Here is a 21,076-nt window from a genome sequence, read left to right as displayed (position 1 = left end):
TTTTGTAAAGATGTTGCAGTCTGGTGGTAATCACAGTACAAGTAGTTAGCAGGAAATCTCATTTAAGGTATTTAGTGAAAGGTCATTATTCATCAGGAAATGGGAAATTTAAATTAAAGCAGCTCTAACTCTAAAACCACTATGGAATCTAACATGCCTTTGATAGTACAAGAATTAAACTTGTAATTGTAAAAAGGAGTATTTTTCCAAAGTATGTGTCTAAAGAGTTCTGAAATGGTAGCACAATATCTTCTTAATATTAAACATCATAATAGGCTTAAAAACTTCTCTTCCAAGACACTCCCCTCTTTTAAAGCCCACTTATGAAAAAGGAAGAGAAACAGTAGGCTCTAGAATTAAACATTTAAGTATTTTTTCCCAGATATTTTGGGGTTTTTTTCCTCATTAATGGTATTTCTAATATTTTTGCTGGTCAGGGCATTTGGGTTTTTATGCCTTGTCATATGACTTTGAGGGTATCTCTAAAATCAGTCGGTTTAATCTAGGATTTTATTGTGAGCAATTGTGCTTCTTATCCAAAAAAGGATCACATTGATTTTGTCCAAGAGGAATGAATCAGACAACTGATACCAATTGGTAACCAGTAATAGGCAATTTTTTTTTTTTTGCTTTCTCATAGATTTTCTAGGTGCTGTGTATAAAGCATTAATGTAGGAGGAAAATCAACACAGAAGAAACAAGTTTTTTCATAACTGACATCCGTTTTTAAAAACAGCTGTTGATCTTTTTTTATTAACCTGGGTAATATACACAGTAAAATCAAACTAAAAAGGACCTTTTAATCAGATTAAATTAAACAGGCCAAATTACATTCCTCTTTGGAACTATTTTTTATTTTGACTTTGTGCAGTTGATTTGTTACTTTAGAAGAGTCAGCTTGCCTGTAACAAGTTGTTATGTACCTGTTGGAAGAAAGAGTTGGTTTTAAATTTCTGTTTCAAGCTTTGAAGTTACCAAGGGAGGAATAAGTCTCAATTTCTGGAAGAATGCCTCAGGGTTGTCCTAACATTTGCATGTACATTTGCGTTTTTTCATCTGTACAAGGTAGCTAACAGATGAAAATTCACCAATGTACTTCAAAGTAGTATCAGGTAACAATACTTCAGCTGTGTTTTTTAGTATTGCAAACATTTTTAAAGAAATATTAGGAACTGGGTGACTCTCTAATTTAGACTAGTATTTTTCTGTGTAGATTTTTTTTTCCTTCACTAAAACAAAAAATGAGTGACATGCCTAGCTAATACATTGTGATCCTTTGCCATTTCTTCCTTCTCTTATCTTCTCAATTACTCAACTTCTCAGTTACTGACTTTTCACAAACCTCGATATTTTGTTTCACCTGCAGTGTGGAAAACAGAAGACACAGGCATGCACACACTTGCTTGTTCATTGCTTGCTTCTAGCACCTGGCTGGCAATGTACCATTATCTCTTATTTTCTTCCTGGGTCTCATCACTGCCAACAGAGATCTCTCCTGGCATACAGAATTGTTTTGAAGGATGTTATTTCATGATATTTACAAAAATGGCCTGTCAGTGTGTTGAATGGCTGTCTTTGCCTTTTTCAGTTGTTGATAAGGGAGTATACAGATCGTGAATACGTGGTTTATTAACTGTTGAAACCAATAATGTATATTAAATCATTCATGGTTTCCCAGTTTCTCAAAGATTGGGTGGATAACTTATTGAAACTTTCACATGCGTTTTGTAAATGGCAAGAGAATCTCAGTAGTCTCCAGTTTTGCCCTGTGCAAGTCATTGTGTGAGTAGTGTTTGGTTCTAGCAGGTGATGGGTATGTGTCTCCAATGAGATTACCAGAGATTAAAGAACTAGACAGAGCAGACTTTCAAACATAATCTGTTTAACAGCTTATTCCACTTTTCCCCTTCATTTATTCCATCTGTTTGAGCAATGTAGATTCTTGCACAGGTGGACTGTCAGAAATACTTTCCATTAGATGCACTAACATATGGGCAGAACTTATGTGGAGGTCCCTATGATGCATTTGTAATTATACTGAGTACTTAAAAACCACTAATTTAGCCTGGTAGAGCCATTTTTTATCATTAAAAAATGAAATCTTAGAAATGAAGTTTTACCAAATGCCAAAACACAATACTTACCTAGCTTAAACTGCCCAGGGCTGAACTGGGTAGTATGGACTTCTTTCTGCACCCACCTATTTCTTCTCACTAATTAAGACTGAAAAAACTCCATCCATGGGACAGCTGGTATCATGTAGGTCAGCTGAGTCACCCTCTTCAGGTGCCTGTCTTCTCTGTAGAAGGATCCTATTATGGCTAGCTTAGACTTAAATACCTGACTTCTCAATGCCTAATTTTAGGACAGGTTTCTTGCGGAGTCTTTAATTGGCAGCAACATTGTCCAGTTGTTACTATTTCAGGATGGTTTAATGTTGTGGCTTTTCCTACTGCTGTGAACCTTTGTCCCTGGTTATTGTGGAGAAAGTGGTGGCTGATATGTTCAGAAAGAAGAGGGCATAGCCCTGTTCTTAGGCACCTGTGATGAAAACCATTGCTGGCAGTTCCTTCTGTAAGAACATCTGGAAATGCGAGTTCACATTACGGGGTAGCCTGGATTTGTCAAAGCTGTCTATACAATTTTAGTAACTTGTTTTAAATTAGTTGTTGTGGCATAACATGAGGAGTGTTAACGCTAAAGTATAGCAAAGTGTAACTAAGGTGTCTTTTTTTTTACTACAGGGCAGTGAAATGTGCTTGTGTAAATTCCTCTTTTAAAAGATGCATAGAAAATGTATTTAACTTTCTTCTGTATGAAATTACAGAAATGTTGCAGTCTCTGGCACAGCGTCCAGCTCCAGCAAATACTAATCGTGAACGGCGGCCTCGTTACCAGCATCCGAAGGGAGCACCTAATGCAGATCTAATCTTTAAAACTGGTGGGAGGTAGGACAATCTTCCTTTAAATGTGGTAATTCTAGTTCTAGGCAAGTAATTACCTTCATAATTGAAACAGATAATGATCTGTGTAGTGCAAGTGCATTTGTTATTGTTTCCATTCTAAAGCATTCTGTTAAAATACTGAGCAGTGCTTTGTGCTTCTAACACAGTGTCTGTAAATATGCCCTTGACAGAGGTTTGGAAGCCAGAGGATTATTTTTAGTTGTGAAAAGGCTGGTAGAATCTGAGCCCCTTTTCACAGGGGAAAAGATGCACATCTGCTTTCTCAGTGAGAAGGGGGAGAGGATGTTTTTGAGTATCTGGTGAAATTCTCACTGTGCTTTTTCCATTTGGTGAATTTGAGCACTATACCTCCATATTTGAAGCCCGGAATGGAAAGTAAAGATCCTAAAGACAGGGAGGAGAACCTTTGATTTATAGTGTACAAGAGCATACAGAAAACATTATTAACCTGAAAAGAGCCATTCTGGATTGTCTAATAGTCATTCTGCAGTTTTAATATATCTCAGTGTGTCTTTTCTCACTCAGAGTAAGCTTGAGAATAAACCATTAAATTAACCCTGCAGCACAAATTTGAATAGACAGTTTCAGGTGAAATGCAGACTGCTTTCATGTTTGTCTTTTCTTTGCAAGTTAGTTTTGGAGGTGGATAGATGGGAGCAGCAAGTGGGAAGGGAGAGTTTACCTACTAATGGGGCTGTCTTTGTAAGCTAGAAATAAGTTAATGTAACGTACTAATCCTATGTTACAGTAACATTGCTAACTTTTCAGGTACATTTTTATAGGCATTTTATAGCTTTCTGATAGTCACTCACTCCACTGAGACCCTATACAGATACTGCTTGTTCAAAAAAACCCCTATCTATTTTTTTGAAAACAGACTGCATTTTAAAATACATATTTTTTTAAAAAAAATTAACCAGATGTAAGTCAATAAAATGAGCAGTGCTGTCCATTTAGCTTTTTAGTATCACTAATGCTGTCATAGAAATACAAACTATTCAGTTACACTGAATTGCTGTAATGCTTGCAGATGTTTCATACACAACTATGCAGTCTTCTTGTCTTTCGGTCATCTCTCCCAAATGCTTTGCAACCTGTATGAAGAGCACACTGCAGTTAGTCTTTAAACATAACAGCCACACCAGTAGATGTGATATTTGCAGATTTTCTTTTTTCATGCGGTTTTTGTGAAAGCTTTTTATTTTCACATGTTTTAGGGAAACTATAACTTAGGACCTCACTGTAAACTAGGTCAGGCATTGTCCAGCGAACAGTTTAAGTAGTGTTTGCTTGTTCAAATAACTGCGCCATGTGCTTGCAATTCTGATGTAGTTTTGTATTATGTAATTTACTCTTTGTTCCTTTCTAATCTGTAAGCTGCTTAGAGCGGAGACCAGGAAGTTTGTTTTAGCAAGCATATTTTATTTGTTGTATAGTGCAATGCTCAGGCTGGCAATCATGCATCAGTTGAGCCATCTTAGCCTGTAGTAAGGGAATGTTACTTTTCTAAACCCCAGCTGAAAGATATTTAAGTGGAGATTGATTTATTGGAAGCTGTAGGTCCACCTGTGGCTTATCACTTGTGGTTTAGATTGTCTGTCACCTACATTTTTAAGGCTTCTGATCTATAGGATATATATTGAAGCTTGTCTTCTGAGTTTGAAAGGTGAAGTGCAGTCTCTCAGCCCAGACTATCCTCATCTTTTGGTTAAGAAGTTATCCCATGGACTCTGAGGATGCTGGAGTATTCAGCAAGTAGGAGCTGAGCTATTGTGCTGGCTTTGGTTGAGATGGAGTTAATTTTCTTCATAGTAGCTAGTGTGGGGCTAGGTTTTGGATTTGTGCTGAAAGGAGATTTTAGTATCTGTCTGGAGAAGTTTTCACTTTCCTACATGATAGAACCAATTTGTATAATTACAGATGTTATCACTTACATGATGAGTGAGCTGTGTTGCATTGTTTCTTCTTTGCATGCAAAGACGACTGATACATTATTTTCTTGCAATAGTAACTCGAATTTATTGGAAATAATAATGTATGTTACTTTCTCTAAGGTATGCAACTTTTTATTTTCAATTTCCTGAGGTTAGGGATAATCTGAGCAAGTAAATCTCCTGGTTGATTCCCCTGTAATGTACAATCTGACAGGTTCTGATAGCTAAGGTTGGGATGAGGACTTCCTTGCATTTCAAGTAGTGTTAAGAGTAGAGAAATTGATTTGGTGGGTTTTTTTTTACTTTTGTGTTGCTAAACATGTCCTGAGCATCATGTTTCAACCATCTTTTAGAAAGTTAAATCCAAATCTTGATGATTCAAAAATTAATGACAGCAGCGCTGGGTTCTCTCGTAGGTTTTTTGCCTTGAACAACTGGGTCTCGCTTCACAATTAGCCCTGCTGTCACAGCAGGATTTGGACTAGATGACCTCCAGAGGGCCCTTGAAACCTAAATTTTTTCTGTGATTCTGTTTTTGTCTAGCAGGGTGCTAAACCAAAACAAAACCAAAAATAACCCTAAAAACACCCATGAATGTGTTGCCTCAATTGTCACTAAATGGAAGAATGAACTAGTGGCTGTGGCTCTACAGTGTGCATTCTGTTAAAAAACAAGAGAAATCTTTTGCAGTGTTTACTTATCTGTTAATGTCCTTTTTCAGTATTGAACTAAATGCAGTGAGATATACAGGCATTGTCAAATTTCTTACTATTTAGCATGTGCAAAATGCTGGATCAAAAATTGGAGTTTACTGCTGTTTAATTGTAATTGCCTGCTTGTATAGCCTCAAGTTTTAAGACCTGCTAATCCTGCAAGGAGGAGATTCTTTTTGGGCCTCGTTCATTTAAGGCTGACTGGCCTTAAAGATAACTTACTGTGATTACATTAAAAGTAGTATTCCTTGATTTGCTTCAGCAAAACCGGGAAGGCAACAATTTTCACTCTTGCCTCCAGTTCTGTAGCATTTGTGTATTAAAAGAGGACTTTGGCTATCAAGCTGTTAAACTGATACCTTCAGGAAACACAAAATTTACAAAACTAACTTTTTTTGGTGATGGCATTATCATGAAAATATCCTTTTACAGCTCTGGAGAATAGCCTCTCACTTCAAAAAAGTGTTTTTCCTTTGTTTACAGAAGATTGAGAGCCATTAAATGGCGTGCTTATAAAGTGAAATGTAAATAACCACATTTTATGAAGTCTGTTTAAAAAACATTGGTTACCAAGAAAGAAAAGAAAGAACTGCAGTGAGAAATTTGACTATAGAGAAGCGGGCCTTACCAAGGAGTTTTTTAACTTGTTAAACCTCTCCTCCTTAAAAGCAGTAACCTCAAAACTCACTGCTGTTTTGAAAGTATAGTAAAGAAAGAGGACCTGTCTGTGTCAAAAGGTCCATTGGGATGCCAACATAAGCTGACAAACTAAATCAAATTCAAGTTAATTGGTAATTTCAGGTCTCCTATTTGCATTTGACTCTTATTTCTCTTTAACCCATTTAATAAAGAAAAATGAAGCATAAAGGTAATAACAGGATGCTAGGATTTTATTAGCTAAATATTCTCATAATAAAGAGTATTCAATTAATGCTGAAAAATCAGAGTACAGATAATAAGAAAAAATGTGAATTTAACATGATTTCCTGTTTCAGCTACTGGACAAACACACTTCATACCTCACCTGCTATGTAGCTGATGTATTAACCAATATTCTATTTTGAAGCTTTGAATGCACTTCTTATTGTCATATACCAGAAGTCTTGGGCAGCCTAAATCCAGTTTCTCCGTTAGCCTCAGTCTAGCTCATTGTCATAGACTGTCATTATCTCAAACTAGACAAACTCTTTGCTGTTGGTGTGGTGCTGTCTTGAACTGACACATCTATCCCTTGGTACATCATGCTGCTTTGGAAATCTTTAGTTGTCACTTTCAATGATCTTTTGTATTCTTAAAGTGATGACCTTTTTTTTACCAGTAATGTTTTGCTCTTGCTTTGTAGATTTTTATGATGAAGTGGCTCCCACCTTCACATTCGAGATATAAATACTAAAAAATTCAGTGTTCTATTTAATTGTGTGCTAGCGCACTTCACCTTTATTCTTTGCTATCTTTTTCACCAGTATTTTAATCTTGACCTTTTCTCAGTTGTCATTCTTGATCCTCTACTACATCCTTTTCCCTATTAATACACATGCTAGTGTAGCCATTCATACTCAGCAGAGAAATTCCAACCTCCCTTTTCAGCTGTTTTATGGGAGGAAAACCTCAGATAGGAACTTCAAGAAGAGGTTTCCTGCAGCTTTTTTTTGGTGGACTGCACTAGAATTGAGCAGAAACAAGATAAGAAAAGTGAGGTCTTCAGGTTTTTGTCTTAATAACATCGTGCTTATTGGGCTCTGCAAATGTAGCTGTGAGTGTAACCCGTATAGCAAAGGTGAAGAGAGACATGATCATAGTTACCATTTAGAGGGGAAGGAAGGCAAGATTTTATTTATTAGAATACTCATTTATAAAGACTCTTTGTGTAAAGAAGTTGTTTCAATATTAATAATAATTATAAACCAAACAGAAACCCCTGCAGCTTTGTGGCCCTCTGGAAACTAAGTACCAATCCTCAAAACACCTTCCTGATAGTAGCCCACTTTGCGTGCTATGACTTTGATTTGATTTTGTCACAGTAGTTTATTTTTGTTGAACAGATGAGAATATAAAATAACTTGCACAACTTAAGATTCTCTTTCTTAGGTGAGTCTAGCTTTTGTGGATTGTTTGAATCTGATGTTTACTGTATCGAAGTTGATAATTCAGATTTCTTAGGAAATGACCAGGGCACCTTAGTATTTGACTAGTTCTGAAATATGATTGTTCCAGAGAAATATATTCTGGCACAGCTAAATTGATAACAACTACTTAAAATCCAGCACTACACTTTTTCAGTACAAAATTGCTAGTTAACGTTCTACAGAATGTAATTTCCAATTTTGTTGTTGAACTTGGTCACATCATCAGCAGTAGTAATGTGTTTAGAATGAGTCTAAACACCTTTACACTTGTTGAAATTTCTCTCTAGCCCATGTTAAGGTGCAATATGTCGTGATCTCTGTTAGTGCATTCATTACTGTGGAATCAAATCACCTCACGGTCTAACGTGAACACACTTCCACACTCCCATGTGGAAGACAAGTGATGTGTTGTCCATTCTATAGATCCATGAGACAGGAAAGAAGCTGACTGTGGCATGACAGGCATTTGAATTCTTTTCCCAGGACTTCAGTTAGTGCTCTCCAGTATTTTTCTTCCCTTGCCAGTATACAGGAGCATGTACATACAGTTTATTCTCAAAGGCCAGTTGTGTGGAAGGACAGCTGAAAGCAAAGATCAGTCTCCATAAGTTATCTCTGCTGTCCATGCAGGCAACAGTTCAGAGGAGGAGTCTGAACTTCAGAGGCTGTTTTCCTTTTTAAGAACTGTCCTCTCCTCTAAAGCTTCTGCATCTGAAAGCCAGAAAATGTGTTCAGCAGAATAAAGCACGCAAAGAAAAGAGGTGTTCATGACACAGCATTACATTTAAAACAGAAAAATAAATTTCAGGTGTTCATTGTGTTTCTATTTCATGTTCCTGTTTTTGGCTAATGTGATTAGGAGAGAGAATGGAGAGCACCAAAGCTGAGATTAGTCATGAAGAGCAAAGCAGCAAGTGAGTTTTGAGAGGAGGTGTTTGGAGAAGGATGGTGTCTGAAATTTGAAGAAATACATTGCTCCAGAAATGCATAGAGCATTGTGGATTGATGGAGGACATGAAAGGATTTAGGGACAAGTGTGAAATTTAATTTCAAAAATTTCACGTTAAGAAATAATAAGAAATTTTTGTGATCTTGTGATGTCAGCAATGTGCAGAAAGGCCTTGATTTAATGTATTCTCCTGGGCACGTTTCAATTTAAGCCATAACATTGTCTTGCTGACTTAAATTCTCCCAACTATACGTATTCAATGGATTTGTGATTATTTCTTGGCCTATACTATGGTGTAATGTTTCTGTGCCTTTTTACAAGTTCTGGTTTTCTACTCTAGCCACAATTAGGTAAAAGCGTATCTGTGTGTTTCTCTATCACATGGAGTATTTAGGCAATATTAATACTTACGCAGCTGTGTTGAGAAGCTGACTATAACATTTTTATACAGATTAATAACTGTGGTGGTACCAGGGAAGGGAGGTGGGGAGAGAAGAACGAGAGTCGTTTTTACGAAGTTAGATACATTCAGCTAGCCCTAGCCTTTCTCCTTCCCTCCTCATCAGTGGTAGAATTATATTTCTTTTTAAAGTGAGATGAAGAGGTAAAAGCATGATTCTTCAATTCATTGATGTTTGAAGTTTCTTCTCAGTTGTAACATTCTGCAAGTGAAATGTTCTACTAAATATATCGAAGTTCCTTGCTTTGCAGCCACATAGCCAATGCTCCTGATATTGAGCGTGCCATAGAATTGGAATATTATATTATGTAACATTAAATCACAGTTAAAAACCAGAAGCAATACAGCAGTAAGTTCTAGTGATGTATCAGTTCAGTACTTCCTGACAAAAATACACGGTGTGTTTACATAAAACACACAAATACTGAGTTACTGAAATACTAAATAACAAAGCAGTATGTAAGAATACTGAATTACTGTGAAAGCTTTATCTGTTAGAAGAAATGCAGAAGTTACTATGTCCAGTTAAACATACTTGTGGCATTTTTCTTGCAAGATTTTCAATAAAAACTAGATTGAGATTAATTTACTGCTCAACACATGCTTGAGGTTTATGCACTGCTGCATAGAACATGAACTTTTTTGTTTACATGGTAAAAGATTTTGGTGCGTAGCCCTGGAGCTTTCTTGTAACTGTAAATGTTGTCTAATTTTTAGTTTGCTTTGTACTACTAAATTTCAATTTATAGTCTAGAAATCAACTCAACATCCCAGATACAATAATTGACAGTTGTGCTGAAGATGGTGATACTAGATTAGTGTTACTACAAGATTGGTCTTGTTGTATCATATCACTGCAAATTGGTGTGTTTTTTCAATGCATGTTTAGATTCTTAAGAGATTGAAATGTGGCTTTTTCTGGGTAGGGACATGTTTTTCACGAACAAGGGATGGTCAAAGATTTAGATATAACTGTCGAGACTCTAAAAATGTTCTAAACAACTATTTGACACTAAAAAGTGCTCTAACGTTTAGAAGTACTACAGAAATGTTAAGAAATTGTGCACGCAAAAAATGGACATTATTTAAAATAACTTGTATTTCCCCAAATTCACAAATCAGCTGTACACTTCAGTAGTTTAGCATCTCATCTGGGAGGATAAGGCAGCTATTTCTGAACAATTTTAGATTCATCTGCTGAAGTTATGTAGGGGGCTTTTTCGTGATGTAGATCATCTTCTTTTGTCTGATGTGGTCTTCTGAAAAATTTGTGCAGATAATAGAAATATATAACTTTAGAGGGTAAAAGAATATCAAAATCGCTAGTGGCTGTTTTCAGTGGTTGCCAACCTGCATGGTATCAGATATATCATATTAAACTATTTCTTTTCTCCTTTCTGTTCTTAGGAGACGTTGATCCGGCAGCAAGTGTCATTTCATTAGGTCCTGTATCTCTGATGTTGTGGATAGTGGAGTCCTCCAGCGATTAAATGAGAGCAGTGGACACATCTCAGCATGTCAGTCTAGAGCGTTCAGAATCGAAACCTGGGACAGGCTGGGGCCGTGGGGCAGAAACAACAGCCTCCCCTCTTCCCCCAAACCCACACAGAACAAGTGGAAGCTTCCAGTCATGGCCTACCAAAAAAAAAAAAAAAAGAAAAAAAGAAAAAAAAAAGCTTTTTGTTATGGGAACTGTGTTGAGGGTTAATTTTCTCATAAGAGCAGAAGTAAATGAATGAGATGGCTAACTTGACCAGTGAGCAGCTCAGTGAAAATAAAGATCAACCTGAAATTCAGATGGATTACACTGGAACGGAAAAGGTCTTTGACAGCTCAGTATGTGGGAGAACAAAGTTCTGAACTTGATGCAAGTTATGTTATCTCCAAATCGAGCGCTTTGTGTTGGAAGGATATTCTTTGGGGGCTGCAGATCTACGGTAGAAAAACAGAGCAAACGGTGAAATCTAAAAGAAAACCCTGACAAGTAGGATAACTTCTTATCAAACACTCCTCAATGAGACAGTTTTTGGTTCAGGAATAGCCTTTTGCTGCCAGAGAGGCAAAAAAGAGGGGGTGGGGAGGGGTGAAGAACTTCAGAGCCAAGGAGGTAATATATCTGTTAGGGTTTAAAATAGAATGTGAAGTTGATTTAATACAGGGTGTTGACTCGTACTGCTTGGAACAGCCTGACACCAGCCTAAGGACGGGGATATAGTTGAGCCCATTGTATGTACCATTGAAAACCAAAATGTGCCAGTCAGCATAACAGGAAAATGTCAAGGAGTTGATCTTCATGGGTTGATAAGCCTCTGTGTCATTGAAACAAACAAGAAAAAGTTTTAAAAAAAGAAAAAAAATTAAGTCTGGAAACAAGTAGAATTTTTATTTTTTTTCTAAGTAGAAATGAGATTTCTTGGTCTGTTTCTGACAATCTGTTATTTATTAGCATAGGGTTTTGTTTGCTTTCAGGTAAAGGTAGTTAATTGAGTTAAGGAGCTCATCTGTATGTTACTACTAATTCTTTTTTCTAGCTCTTTTAAAATCCTTTTTACCACTGTTTTTGGTTTCTGCATGTAGGAAGAGAGACTTGTAAAATTGTAACATTTCATACAGAAATGCCGCCCGATCTTCACCAGCTTCAGAAATCTGACCTTTGCCAATGCTGCAATAAAGTGTTGTAATTTAGAATTGGCGTCCGTCTCTTTACGTTGACTTTGCTTCTTCTGAAACGATGTTTTGAAGAGTTTGGTATATCACGGGGCTCAGGCAGCGCTGCATACAAGCAATGTAAAAATAGATGGAATTTTACCAAAGCAGGAGGATTCCTGCCCTGAGAAACATACTTGGAGCACACTTAGTAAATGCAGAATTTCCTCGCTGTTTAGCAAGGAGTTGTGAAATTGAGATTGTCATTTCACATAACATAAGCTGTTGTATGCATTTAATTTAACCTGAGTGAAATTAAGCTGGTTTTGGCTACACTAATAATAATAAAGTTCCCTCTCATTGCATTGGCACCTCAGTTTGTGTGCCAAACCATGAAAGGGTGAAACGCTGTGGTGGCCCGTGCATGGACCAACACCAGAGAAGAGCAGAACTCCTCTTGGTGATGATTTGCTTGAAAACATAAGTGAAATTGTGGCCGAATAGTGTTTCTGTTTCTGTCACCAGGCAGTCCTGAAATAGCAGCAGCCTTCTACTTTGGCGAGTTGGACTGTTAGCTGAAGCAGTTACAGTGAACTTTAAAATGCATAAGCTTGCCAGTGATGCTTTGGAGAGAAGTCATCAAGGTTTTTAAAATACACCTACTTAAAGTTACAGGTTTTAATCATGGAATTGAGCAGTAAGAGTAGAAAAACAGCAAGTGCAGCTCTAGGTCTGCTCCTTTGCTGTAATGACAGTTGGGGTCAAAGTGCTGGAATGATTGGAGCACGTCTTCCCCCAGGATCTTGCTGGTCAAGGTGGTGGTAGACAACTTCCACTTTGCAGAATGTGGCTGGAGGTTTGTAGTGGATGTGTCTTTCTAGATTTCTGACAGTCTTAGATCTCGTTTTGTAAGGAGGCAAGTATCCTGAAGTAAGGAGTACGCTGTGGGAAGAGCAGGTTTTTGTTTCAACTCTTGTGTTTAAACAGCCTATGTGTTTCTTTTTATGTCTTTTTTTTTTCCCCACATACAATTTGTGGGTCATATATTAATCACATTTGCAACTCTGATCTTCTCCAGGAATGTCTTCTACAGCAATATGACGGTTGTCCATTGGTCAAATCTAATTTCCACTTCCCTGATGAAAAATGCCTACCACTTCCTAATAGCAAATTAAGCATCTAATTGTGGTTCAAACTAAAGTCAACTTCCTCTTCTCAACATGCTGCTTTGTTTCAAAGGCATTTAATTTATCCAAATGGAATAACTGCATAAAAATAAAATGTGAATTCACATTAGCTCTATCTTGGATGTGTCAATCTAATGCCTTGGATGTAATTTGAATCAATGGGATATTTTTATAAAATTATTTGCTGAAAATAGTTTGGGGTCAGCTGGGGATTTCCCTGACTTCAGGCTGAAATCAAAACTTAATTCAGTGAAACCTTTTGAAGCTTAATTAAAAAAAAACCACCAAACGTCTGAAGTTCTGATGAAGAAAAACGGCATGTCAAAAATCATTGCAATTGAAACAATCAGGCTTGAATATATATATATATATAAAAAACAAAAAATAAATGTTTGGAGGTTGTTTATTCTTTGCTTTTCCGTTTGCCAGCCCAGATCCCTGTGGTGTGGCTAGATGCCATCCTGCTGCCTGCACAGCAGCTTTGCCGCCTGATTCACGTACACCTTGTTGCTGTAGGGATTGCATGGCTTCCTTCTGTGCCATCCAAATGGTTTGTTTTCCTTTAAGGAATATTTAATTAAAATGGTCAGGTCAGCTGCCTGCTTTTGATACAGAAACAGGGCAATAACCTTTATTTTAGTGTTTGTCCATTACGGGTGAATATTGCTGCTTTATCCAGTTTACAAGATATTTTAATTAATGAAGTTACATCTAATATCACTGCTCCTCTTTTCCAACAGTACCATGACCCATGAGTGTGGCGGGTCACTGGGGAAATCATGCCGAATTCAAGCTGTGGCATCGTTTGATGGGAGAGAGGATGTTCCCCAGGAGTGTTTCTCCAAGGATGCTAGTGGAAGGCGCTCTTGCAAAGAGCATTTCTAAAGCAGCATTCCCGAGCATGCATGGAAGCAGTTAAATTCGGGAAAATGTATGTAGATGAAGGAGAAATTGTTTCATGTCCTTGATTGCGCAAAAGATTTCTGTTATCTTATCGTGCTCTGGAAAGAATTTGGACTTGAGTCAAGTCCAGGCATTTGCAGTTGTGTCTGCACCGATGTGAGGCTCATTGAGCTGGCTTGCTGACAACCAGAAAATGCATTGCATGACAGTACTCAACAATTTTTTGCCTCAGTTTTCTATGATCGTCTCTTTTCTTGCATCTCTCAAGCCCCCAAAATTCAAGGCAGGGACTGGGGGGATGAAGTCTCTCCCATTGTAGATCAAGTTTGTGACCACATGGAATCCAATGAGACACACCCTGGGGCATCCCAGAGGTTGGAGCACCTCTCCTACGCAGAGACAGGCTGAGAGAGGTGGGGTTGTTCAGCCTGGAGAAGAGAAGGCTCTGGGGAGACCTTTGAGCACCTGCCAGTACCTAAAGGGGCTACAGGAAAGCTGGAGAGGGGCTGTTTACAAGGGCATGGAGTGACAGGATAAGCAGGAATGGCCTTAAGCTGAAGGAGGGCAGATTTAGATTAGATGTTAGGAAGAAATTCTTCCCTGTGAGGGTGGTGAGGCACTGGCACAGGTTGCCCAGAGAAGCTGTGGATGCCCCATCCCTGGCAGTGTTCAAGGCCAGGTTGGATGGGGCTTTGGGCAACCTGGTCTAGTGGAGGGTGTCCCTGTCCATGGCAGGGGGGTTGGAACTAGATGGGCTTTAAGGTCCCTTCCAACCCAAACCAGTCTGTGATTTATGGAGCATCACTTGAAAGCCTGTTTGAGCTGAGGTGCTGTGTTAGTCCTTGTTCAGGAATGGAGTCAAGGTCAGGAACCTCCAAAATCAGAAAGCGCCAGGTTCACCTGGGAATGTCAATGCTCACAGACAGCACCTTGAACTCCAGCTGGTGGTACTGGCCATCTTTTTCTCCTCTGCAATGCTGTAATTTGATAGTTTTTTTAAAAAATTGTATAAATCTTGTTTTTATTAATTGCTGAGTTTTCAGAGCTGTTCTAATTTTATTAATTTCCCAAGCCTTCAGAGAAATCAGTCAGTTCTGCCATTTGTGTTACAGAGATAAAAATATATGCAAACACATCAATGCACGTACACCGCAGCACGCATGCATAATGCAATTTTTATATCTATCAAGGCTTAGAAAACCACCTCCAGTATTGTGGAGACTGCCTGATTTGCTCAAGTTTTCAGATTCTATTTTTGTTTGTCCTTCCTGGTGAAGCAGTAATTGTGCGCTTGGCAGGGCGGCATGGCGCGAGCGGCGAGGAATTACTGTCTTCGGCTCCGGCAGTTTGCTGATGCAGCCTTCTCTTTACAAGGAAACGCGTTCGATTTAAGTAAATGCGGTGCAGTTGAAAAGTGCTGACTCGGGGAAATTACCCAGGACGGGCTCTGCGGGCTGCCAGCCTGGCTTTTCCCAGCCCCTCCAGCTGATCAGCGTCGGCACCGACTCGGAACGGCTGCGGCCAAGGGCGAGTAGTTAATAGTCTGTGCACGTTCGACCTGAAAGGCCTCCGACTCTGCGGGGAGAGGCACCGCGCTGCCCGAGCACAGTGGCTGAGCTGCTGTTGGCTACGCGCTCGTTATCAAAACGGTCATTGCGCTGTTCTGTCAGGAGGTGTAAACAAGGTAGATAAATGACAAAGCGAGTAAACGAACTTACTAATTACTGTTGCCCGCACAAAGTGGTACTGTAGTATTAAGACCACGTATCCCAGCCAGGTGAGTGAATATTTTCAAAATAAATACAATAATAATAATGTGAGCCTGCACTTGCCTCCTGATAAATATATTAATTTTTTTCTTTTTTCCTTTTGAGCCTTGTAACTCATGTTTTCCACGTTGAGGTTTTTCCTCGGCCGCGTGCTGCTGCTGAAGATGCTCGTCTTAGACAACACTTCGCTGTCTCTTCTCAGAACTCAAATATAAATAAGTTTTTTCCAACCACTCCTAAGGACATCCCAGCATACTGGGAGTAGGAAACTGGGCAAGAATCAAACAAGTGAGTAAATGTCAAAACATTTACTTGTATTGTTTGAATTGTAAACTTTGCTTTTAAGTTGTTATTGTCCAGGTACAATTCTGCCATTAAAACACTTAGTGTTTATGATCATCGTTAAAGAACAAACAGCATTTTGTTAAAAACGCCTGCCTGCCTTCCTTCCTTCCTTCCCTCCATCACCTCAATCCAAGCCGTCAGGCAAATAAAAAAATGTCGAGACACTTAAAAAGGAAGAATAAATTTCCATTTTGCTGATGTTTATTTGTTCTTTGACATTTACCTGCAGGAAGAAAGTTTCTGTTGTGCATGGGATAAGCGACCTTTTCGTCTGGAAACAAGTCATGGTTGACAGCCAAAGAACTTGAAAACTTTGTTGTGTTTACCCCTTAATTTTTTTTTTTTTTTTGCAACTTTTGGCTAGTACTTCAGGGTTCTCTTGGTAAGGACACCCCCATCATGCTCTCATTACCGTGTTTCACAGCTGTAACGCTCACGAGAGGGACCTGGGAAGCGATTTTGAATGCTGGTGATGCAACTTCACTAAAGGTACCATCACTGGACCAGTCTTCTAGCTGCGATACAGCTGTTGGCATTATTTTTTAGTTTCTGGAGACTGTAGTTTTGTTGCAGTCCCACATCTATTCCCTGTAATTCTGATAGTAGCATTTTGTAGGTAAATCGAGATAAGCAGCATCGCTGTCCTGCAAACCCTCATACTCCACAGGTGTGAACCATCTCTCTCCACTGCAGCATGGGCAGTTGGACCGATGCAGCTCTGGAGTGGGCAGCGTGATGAGAAAGGCAGCGGGTGTCTAGTTTGGGTGGCATAACTGTGGTAGGTACCTGGCTGCGTGCTCTGCTCCATCTGTTTGATGTAAGTTATTGAAGTTTTGCAGAAAAATACTAACTTTGAGTTTATCTACCTGGTATGAAATCCTTGGGGGTACATTTGTCCCCAAGATGATCAAAGATGATCAGAGGGCTGGAGCACCTCTCCTATGAGGACAGGCTGAGAGAGTTGGGGTTGTTCAGCCTGGAGAAAAGAAGGCTCCGGGGAGACCTTATAGCACCTTCCAGTACCTAAAGGGGCTACAGGAAGGCTGGAGAGGGACTGTTTACAAGGGCATGGAGTGCATGGAGGACAAGGGGGAACGGGTTTAAACTAAAAGTGGGGAGATCTAGATTAGATGTTAGGAAGAAATTCTTCCCTGTGAGGGTGGTGAGGCACTGGCACAGGTTGCCCAGAGAAGCTGTGGATGCCCCATCCCTGGAAGTGTTCAAGGCCAGGTTGGATGGGGCTTTGGGCAACGTGGTCTAGTGGAGGGTGTCCCTGCCCATGGCAGGGGGGTTGGAACTAGATGGGCTTTAAGGTCCCTTCCAACCCAAACCAGTCTGTGAATCTAAGAAATAACGCTACTGGTCTGCTCTTGATAAATTATCCAATACTTTAAGGCTAGCTACATCACTCAGCTCTATTTACAGAAAATACTTCTAGACAGTTCCTCTCTTACCACTGGAGCCCCTTGATAACACAGTGACGATTTTTGTGGCAGCTTGTCCTTATGGACCGTCACTTCTCCACATGGCCAAGTGCTGCTCCCTGCGCTCATCGCCTGAATGCATTTTATCACTCGCCATCCAGACAGTCCTGCAGGGTGTGATCATGGCATCTAAGAAGCTGCGTTGCTAAACCTATCAGCGCTGCCTGGTCCTAGGCAAGCTCCGTCTCACCTGATGGTTGTTCGGCCATCCCCACTCTGTGGGTATCGGCATCCTGCAGTGATACAGGTGAGGAGCCTCATTTCAGGGTAGACACAGCTTGTTGTAGGAGTTTGTATCTCACTTGTATATTTGAGACTGCAAATTCCCCTCCCAGGCGCTGGAATTTGAGCTCTATGTGCACGAGGAGACTCTCCCTGTGTACTGGTCTTCCTTGAAACAGGAATTTGAACTGGAAGATGACCTTAAAATGCAGAAAGCTCTATGGAAGCACCACCAAAGGTGATGTGACCAGTCAGGGAGTGATGCTGTGAAGAATGATGGGTTGCATCCTGCTGGTTCCACTAAAGAAAAAGCCCTCTGCTACCCATAAAGCCTCATCCAGATGCAAAATTGCTCGGGTGCTGCTTCTTGCCTCTACTGGGTGCCTGAGTATGGAAATGGGCTGAGATGTCTACGCTGTGTGTGAGGCATGGAGTCCTGCTATGGTTGGCAGAGATGGGATCAGTGAAGCCTCAGCAGCTACTCGGTGTCTCCTTTAGGGTGAGTTCAGCCACTACCTAGGTGTAACAGGCAAGATCTCCATTGCAGTAGCAGGAGCTGAGTGTCCCACATGTGCGCAGCCACCAAAATTCAGGTGCCTTCAGGGGAGCTGAATCCTGTAGGTGCCTGAGGCTACTGGAGGTGTTACCTGAGGCATCTGTGTGGGACCGGCAGACACGATGTGGGGCTTGGGGTAAACCTGTGTCCTTCTCCAGTGGTAGCAGAGGCTCAGACGTGGTGTGGCAGGGCACGAAACCTCTCTAAATTCGTGTGAGCAAACAAATTGGGTTGCTGTGACTGCAGTCAGCTTGCTGCGGGAGAAGAAATGCTGAAACAGTGTTAACGAGAGACTTAATTGTGCTAGCGTTAGCTGCTGCTGTCAGCTCTGCCTCCCCTGCAAACAAGGAAAAGCCTGTGCAAATCTGGGAGTTAGGGATACCCAAGGAGCCCGCTTAGGACTGCAGTCTTCCACTGGCTGGTCCTACCTCCTGGGGCTTGTGGCCACCAGTCAGTCCCTTAAAAGTCACCACTCCGCTTAATTTGGTTAAATGAAATTAAATGTCCCTGTTTTGGGAATAGACATTAATTCCTGAACCCATGGCTTCCTTCTTGGGCAGCTCCTGGCTGAAAACAGCAATGCTGTGAAAGAGCAGTGACTGACCGACTGCAACCACCTCTCCGGAGCTAGAGGATGCCCCAAGGGAGCTGGTTTCAGAAACCCTTCCATACCAGTGGAGCCAGGAGGTCACACACGCACACACACATACATATGCCCGGCATCGGGGCCACCGCTCATCCTTGCTGGCATCTCCTGAGGGAAAGGATTGCTGGAAGTCCCCTCCAGCTGCTAAGGGAAGCCCATGCCTGCTCTACAAGGAAGAGCTGTTCCTGGCTGCAGAGCTGCCCTGTATCTCAGTGTCACTGTCCGGCTGAGCTGGTTGTCCTCCTCACTGCACTGGTATCCAATTTTTTAAATTATATATATTATATATACACACACATGTATATACACCTCATGTATGTGTTCACAGTAAGCTAAAGATCAGATGTTCTTCTCTCCTGGGAATCACAACTTGAATGCATTGGTAAGACAGGCTTTCATAACCTGCCTGAAGAGATGTTTGGTGTCTCTACTGTATTAATCCAGTAATAAATGTTTTATTAATGTATTAATAATCAATACAAGCTGCTGGAAGCTTCATCTCTGGAGTGGTGGAAATGAAGCCCAGGTAGTGAGAGAGATATCTCAAAAGTGGGTTTGGTTCTTCTGATCTCTGCTCCGAGCAGCTCTGCATGTGGTGATGGGGCTCCGGCTTCCTCCTCGGGCTCATGGCAGGAAGAGCCCCCTCCTGGGAGGAAGAGCTGGTGGTCAGCCTGGTCAGGGAGGATCAGTCTGCTTCTCTCCGGGAATTCAGCCGAGCTCTTCCAGGCAGACAGCGGTTCCTCATCCCTCCTGCGGCAGCCTTTCTTTTCCAGTGGAAAGATGGATGCAACAGCAGGACTTGGACAAACTCTCCCTTTCTTACTGATGTAATTGTCTGGTTTATTATTCAGGTTGGTGCCAAATCCCATGCCCTGTGAAACCACGCGTTTATTACTAGCTGTGACTCTTACCTAATGTAAAATCAAACCAGCTTTTGGTTTCAGAGAAAGCATCGCTGTTGCCTGCAAAGTGACGCGCTGCAGAGGAAACTCTCGGCATGGCTGGCACAGAGCTCTGGGGTTTATTATAGGATGTACCAAGAACGGCCATGCTGGGCACACAGTGCCCATTTCCTGGGCTTGAGCATGCTGGAAAACTTATGCTATAAATAGAAATTAAACCTAATCAGGCAAAGTAAATCCGTTTAGGAAGGCAGGAAATGTTCCATGGTAATGAAGTTTGTGTCATGAAGCCTGAAGCCCCTGTTGATCCTCTACCCTTGTGCTGGCTTGATATTGGAAATAGAAAAGTGCTAACAACTGTTTCCTTATAGATGGTTAAATATGAAGAAAGAGTCTCCTTTCTGCCGTCACAGCTTGTACGAACACTCTTTTCCTTCTGGTGTCATTCCACCCTCTGAGCATCAGGACAATGGGTGGCTTATCTTCGTTAATCAGAGTATGAACAACTCATTGCACACGTGAGTCTCAGCTTCCAGGCTGCTGGTTTTTCTCCTGGGCTGGCAAGTTGAATGCTCCTGCAGCGGTAGGTGTGGTGGTGGGAGAGGAAGGATGATTCAGGATTAGTGCATAGGCCTGGGAATGGGAAGGTCAAGCTTATCTCTGCTCCTTTTTTTTTTTTTTTCCTCAGCTTACCATCACTACCCTTGTTTCCCAGCTGGGAAACATCACTCTTGTCCTTCCTTGCAGGAATGGACAAGCAGGCAGAGAACAGAAAAAAATGAGACAATTTTTCTGATGCTTACAATAATAGAAACCCAAAGAGTAAAGAGCTTCTGTTGAAATTATGGGAAAAAATAGCTCATGAAGGTTTGATGGTAAATCTGACCTCCCAAAACTTCTGAGGAAATGACTGATCCCGTTATAATGGAGATGGCTGAGGCTGAATTGGCGGGAAGTGACTTCCACAGGAAGCCTCTGTCAGCGATAAGCTGAACGCTGTGATTGCCACCATGAGGTACACATGCGTGCTATGCCCAGCAAGAGCTCGGTGCTGGCTCTCCAGGCTCATGAAGGATGCTCGCACCCCATCATACAGCTGCATTGAGCTCCGTAAGGCTGAACAAAGAGCAGCTCAAGGAGACAGGACCTGCCCTAGGGTCTGTGTGGGGCTTTGACAGGGACTGTGGTGACACAGGGGAGGGCTGTGCGCTTGCTGGGAGAGCTTGGACATAGTTTTGTGCATCAACACACAAATATAAGCGTGATGC

The 21,076-nt window shown here is 40.8% G+C and overlaps 1 protein-coding gene and 1 long non-coding RNA gene across 4 annotated transcripts in view; both read left to right on the top strand.

Moving 5' to 3' along the window:
- Positions 1 to 11,836, top strand: part of UPF2 (UPF2 regulator of nonsense mediated mRNA decay) — a 67,405-nt gene extending 55,569 nt beyond the window's left edge. For all 3 annotated transcript variants that reach the window (XM_054825833.1, XM_054825843.1, XM_054825822.1), the window contains 2 exons: positions 2,828 to 2,948; positions 10,556 to 11,836. In XM_054825833.1, coding sequence (XP_054681808.1) covers positions 2,828 to 2,948; positions 10,556 to 10,565 — 131 coding nt within the window. In that variant the 3' untranslated portion in view covers positions 10,566 to 11,836. The remainder of the gene's footprint in view (positions 1 to 2,827; positions 2,949 to 10,555) is intronic.
- Positions 11,837 to 16,376: 4,540 nt separating this feature from the next.
- LOC129213250 (uncharacterized) lies at positions 16,377 to 18,197 on the top strand. Its single transcript, XR_008579395.1, has 3 exons — positions 16,377 to 16,776; positions 17,495 to 17,729; positions 17,884 to 18,197. It is a non-coding gene; the product is annotated as an uncharacterized LOC129213250 (long non-coding RNA).
- Positions 18,198 to 21,076: the final 2,879 nt, after the last annotated feature.

The sequence above is a fragment of the Grus americana genome, chromosome 1 (genome assembly GCF_028858705.1).
Source record: "Grus americana isolate bGruAme1 chromosome 1, bGruAme1.mat, whole genome shotgun sequence".
Classification (NCBI taxonomy): Eukaryota; Metazoa; Chordata; class Aves; order Gruiformes; family Gruidae; genus Grus; species Grus americana.
Note: the sequence above shows the minus strand (reverse complement) of the source record. Positions and strands in the feature narration are given on the sequence as shown.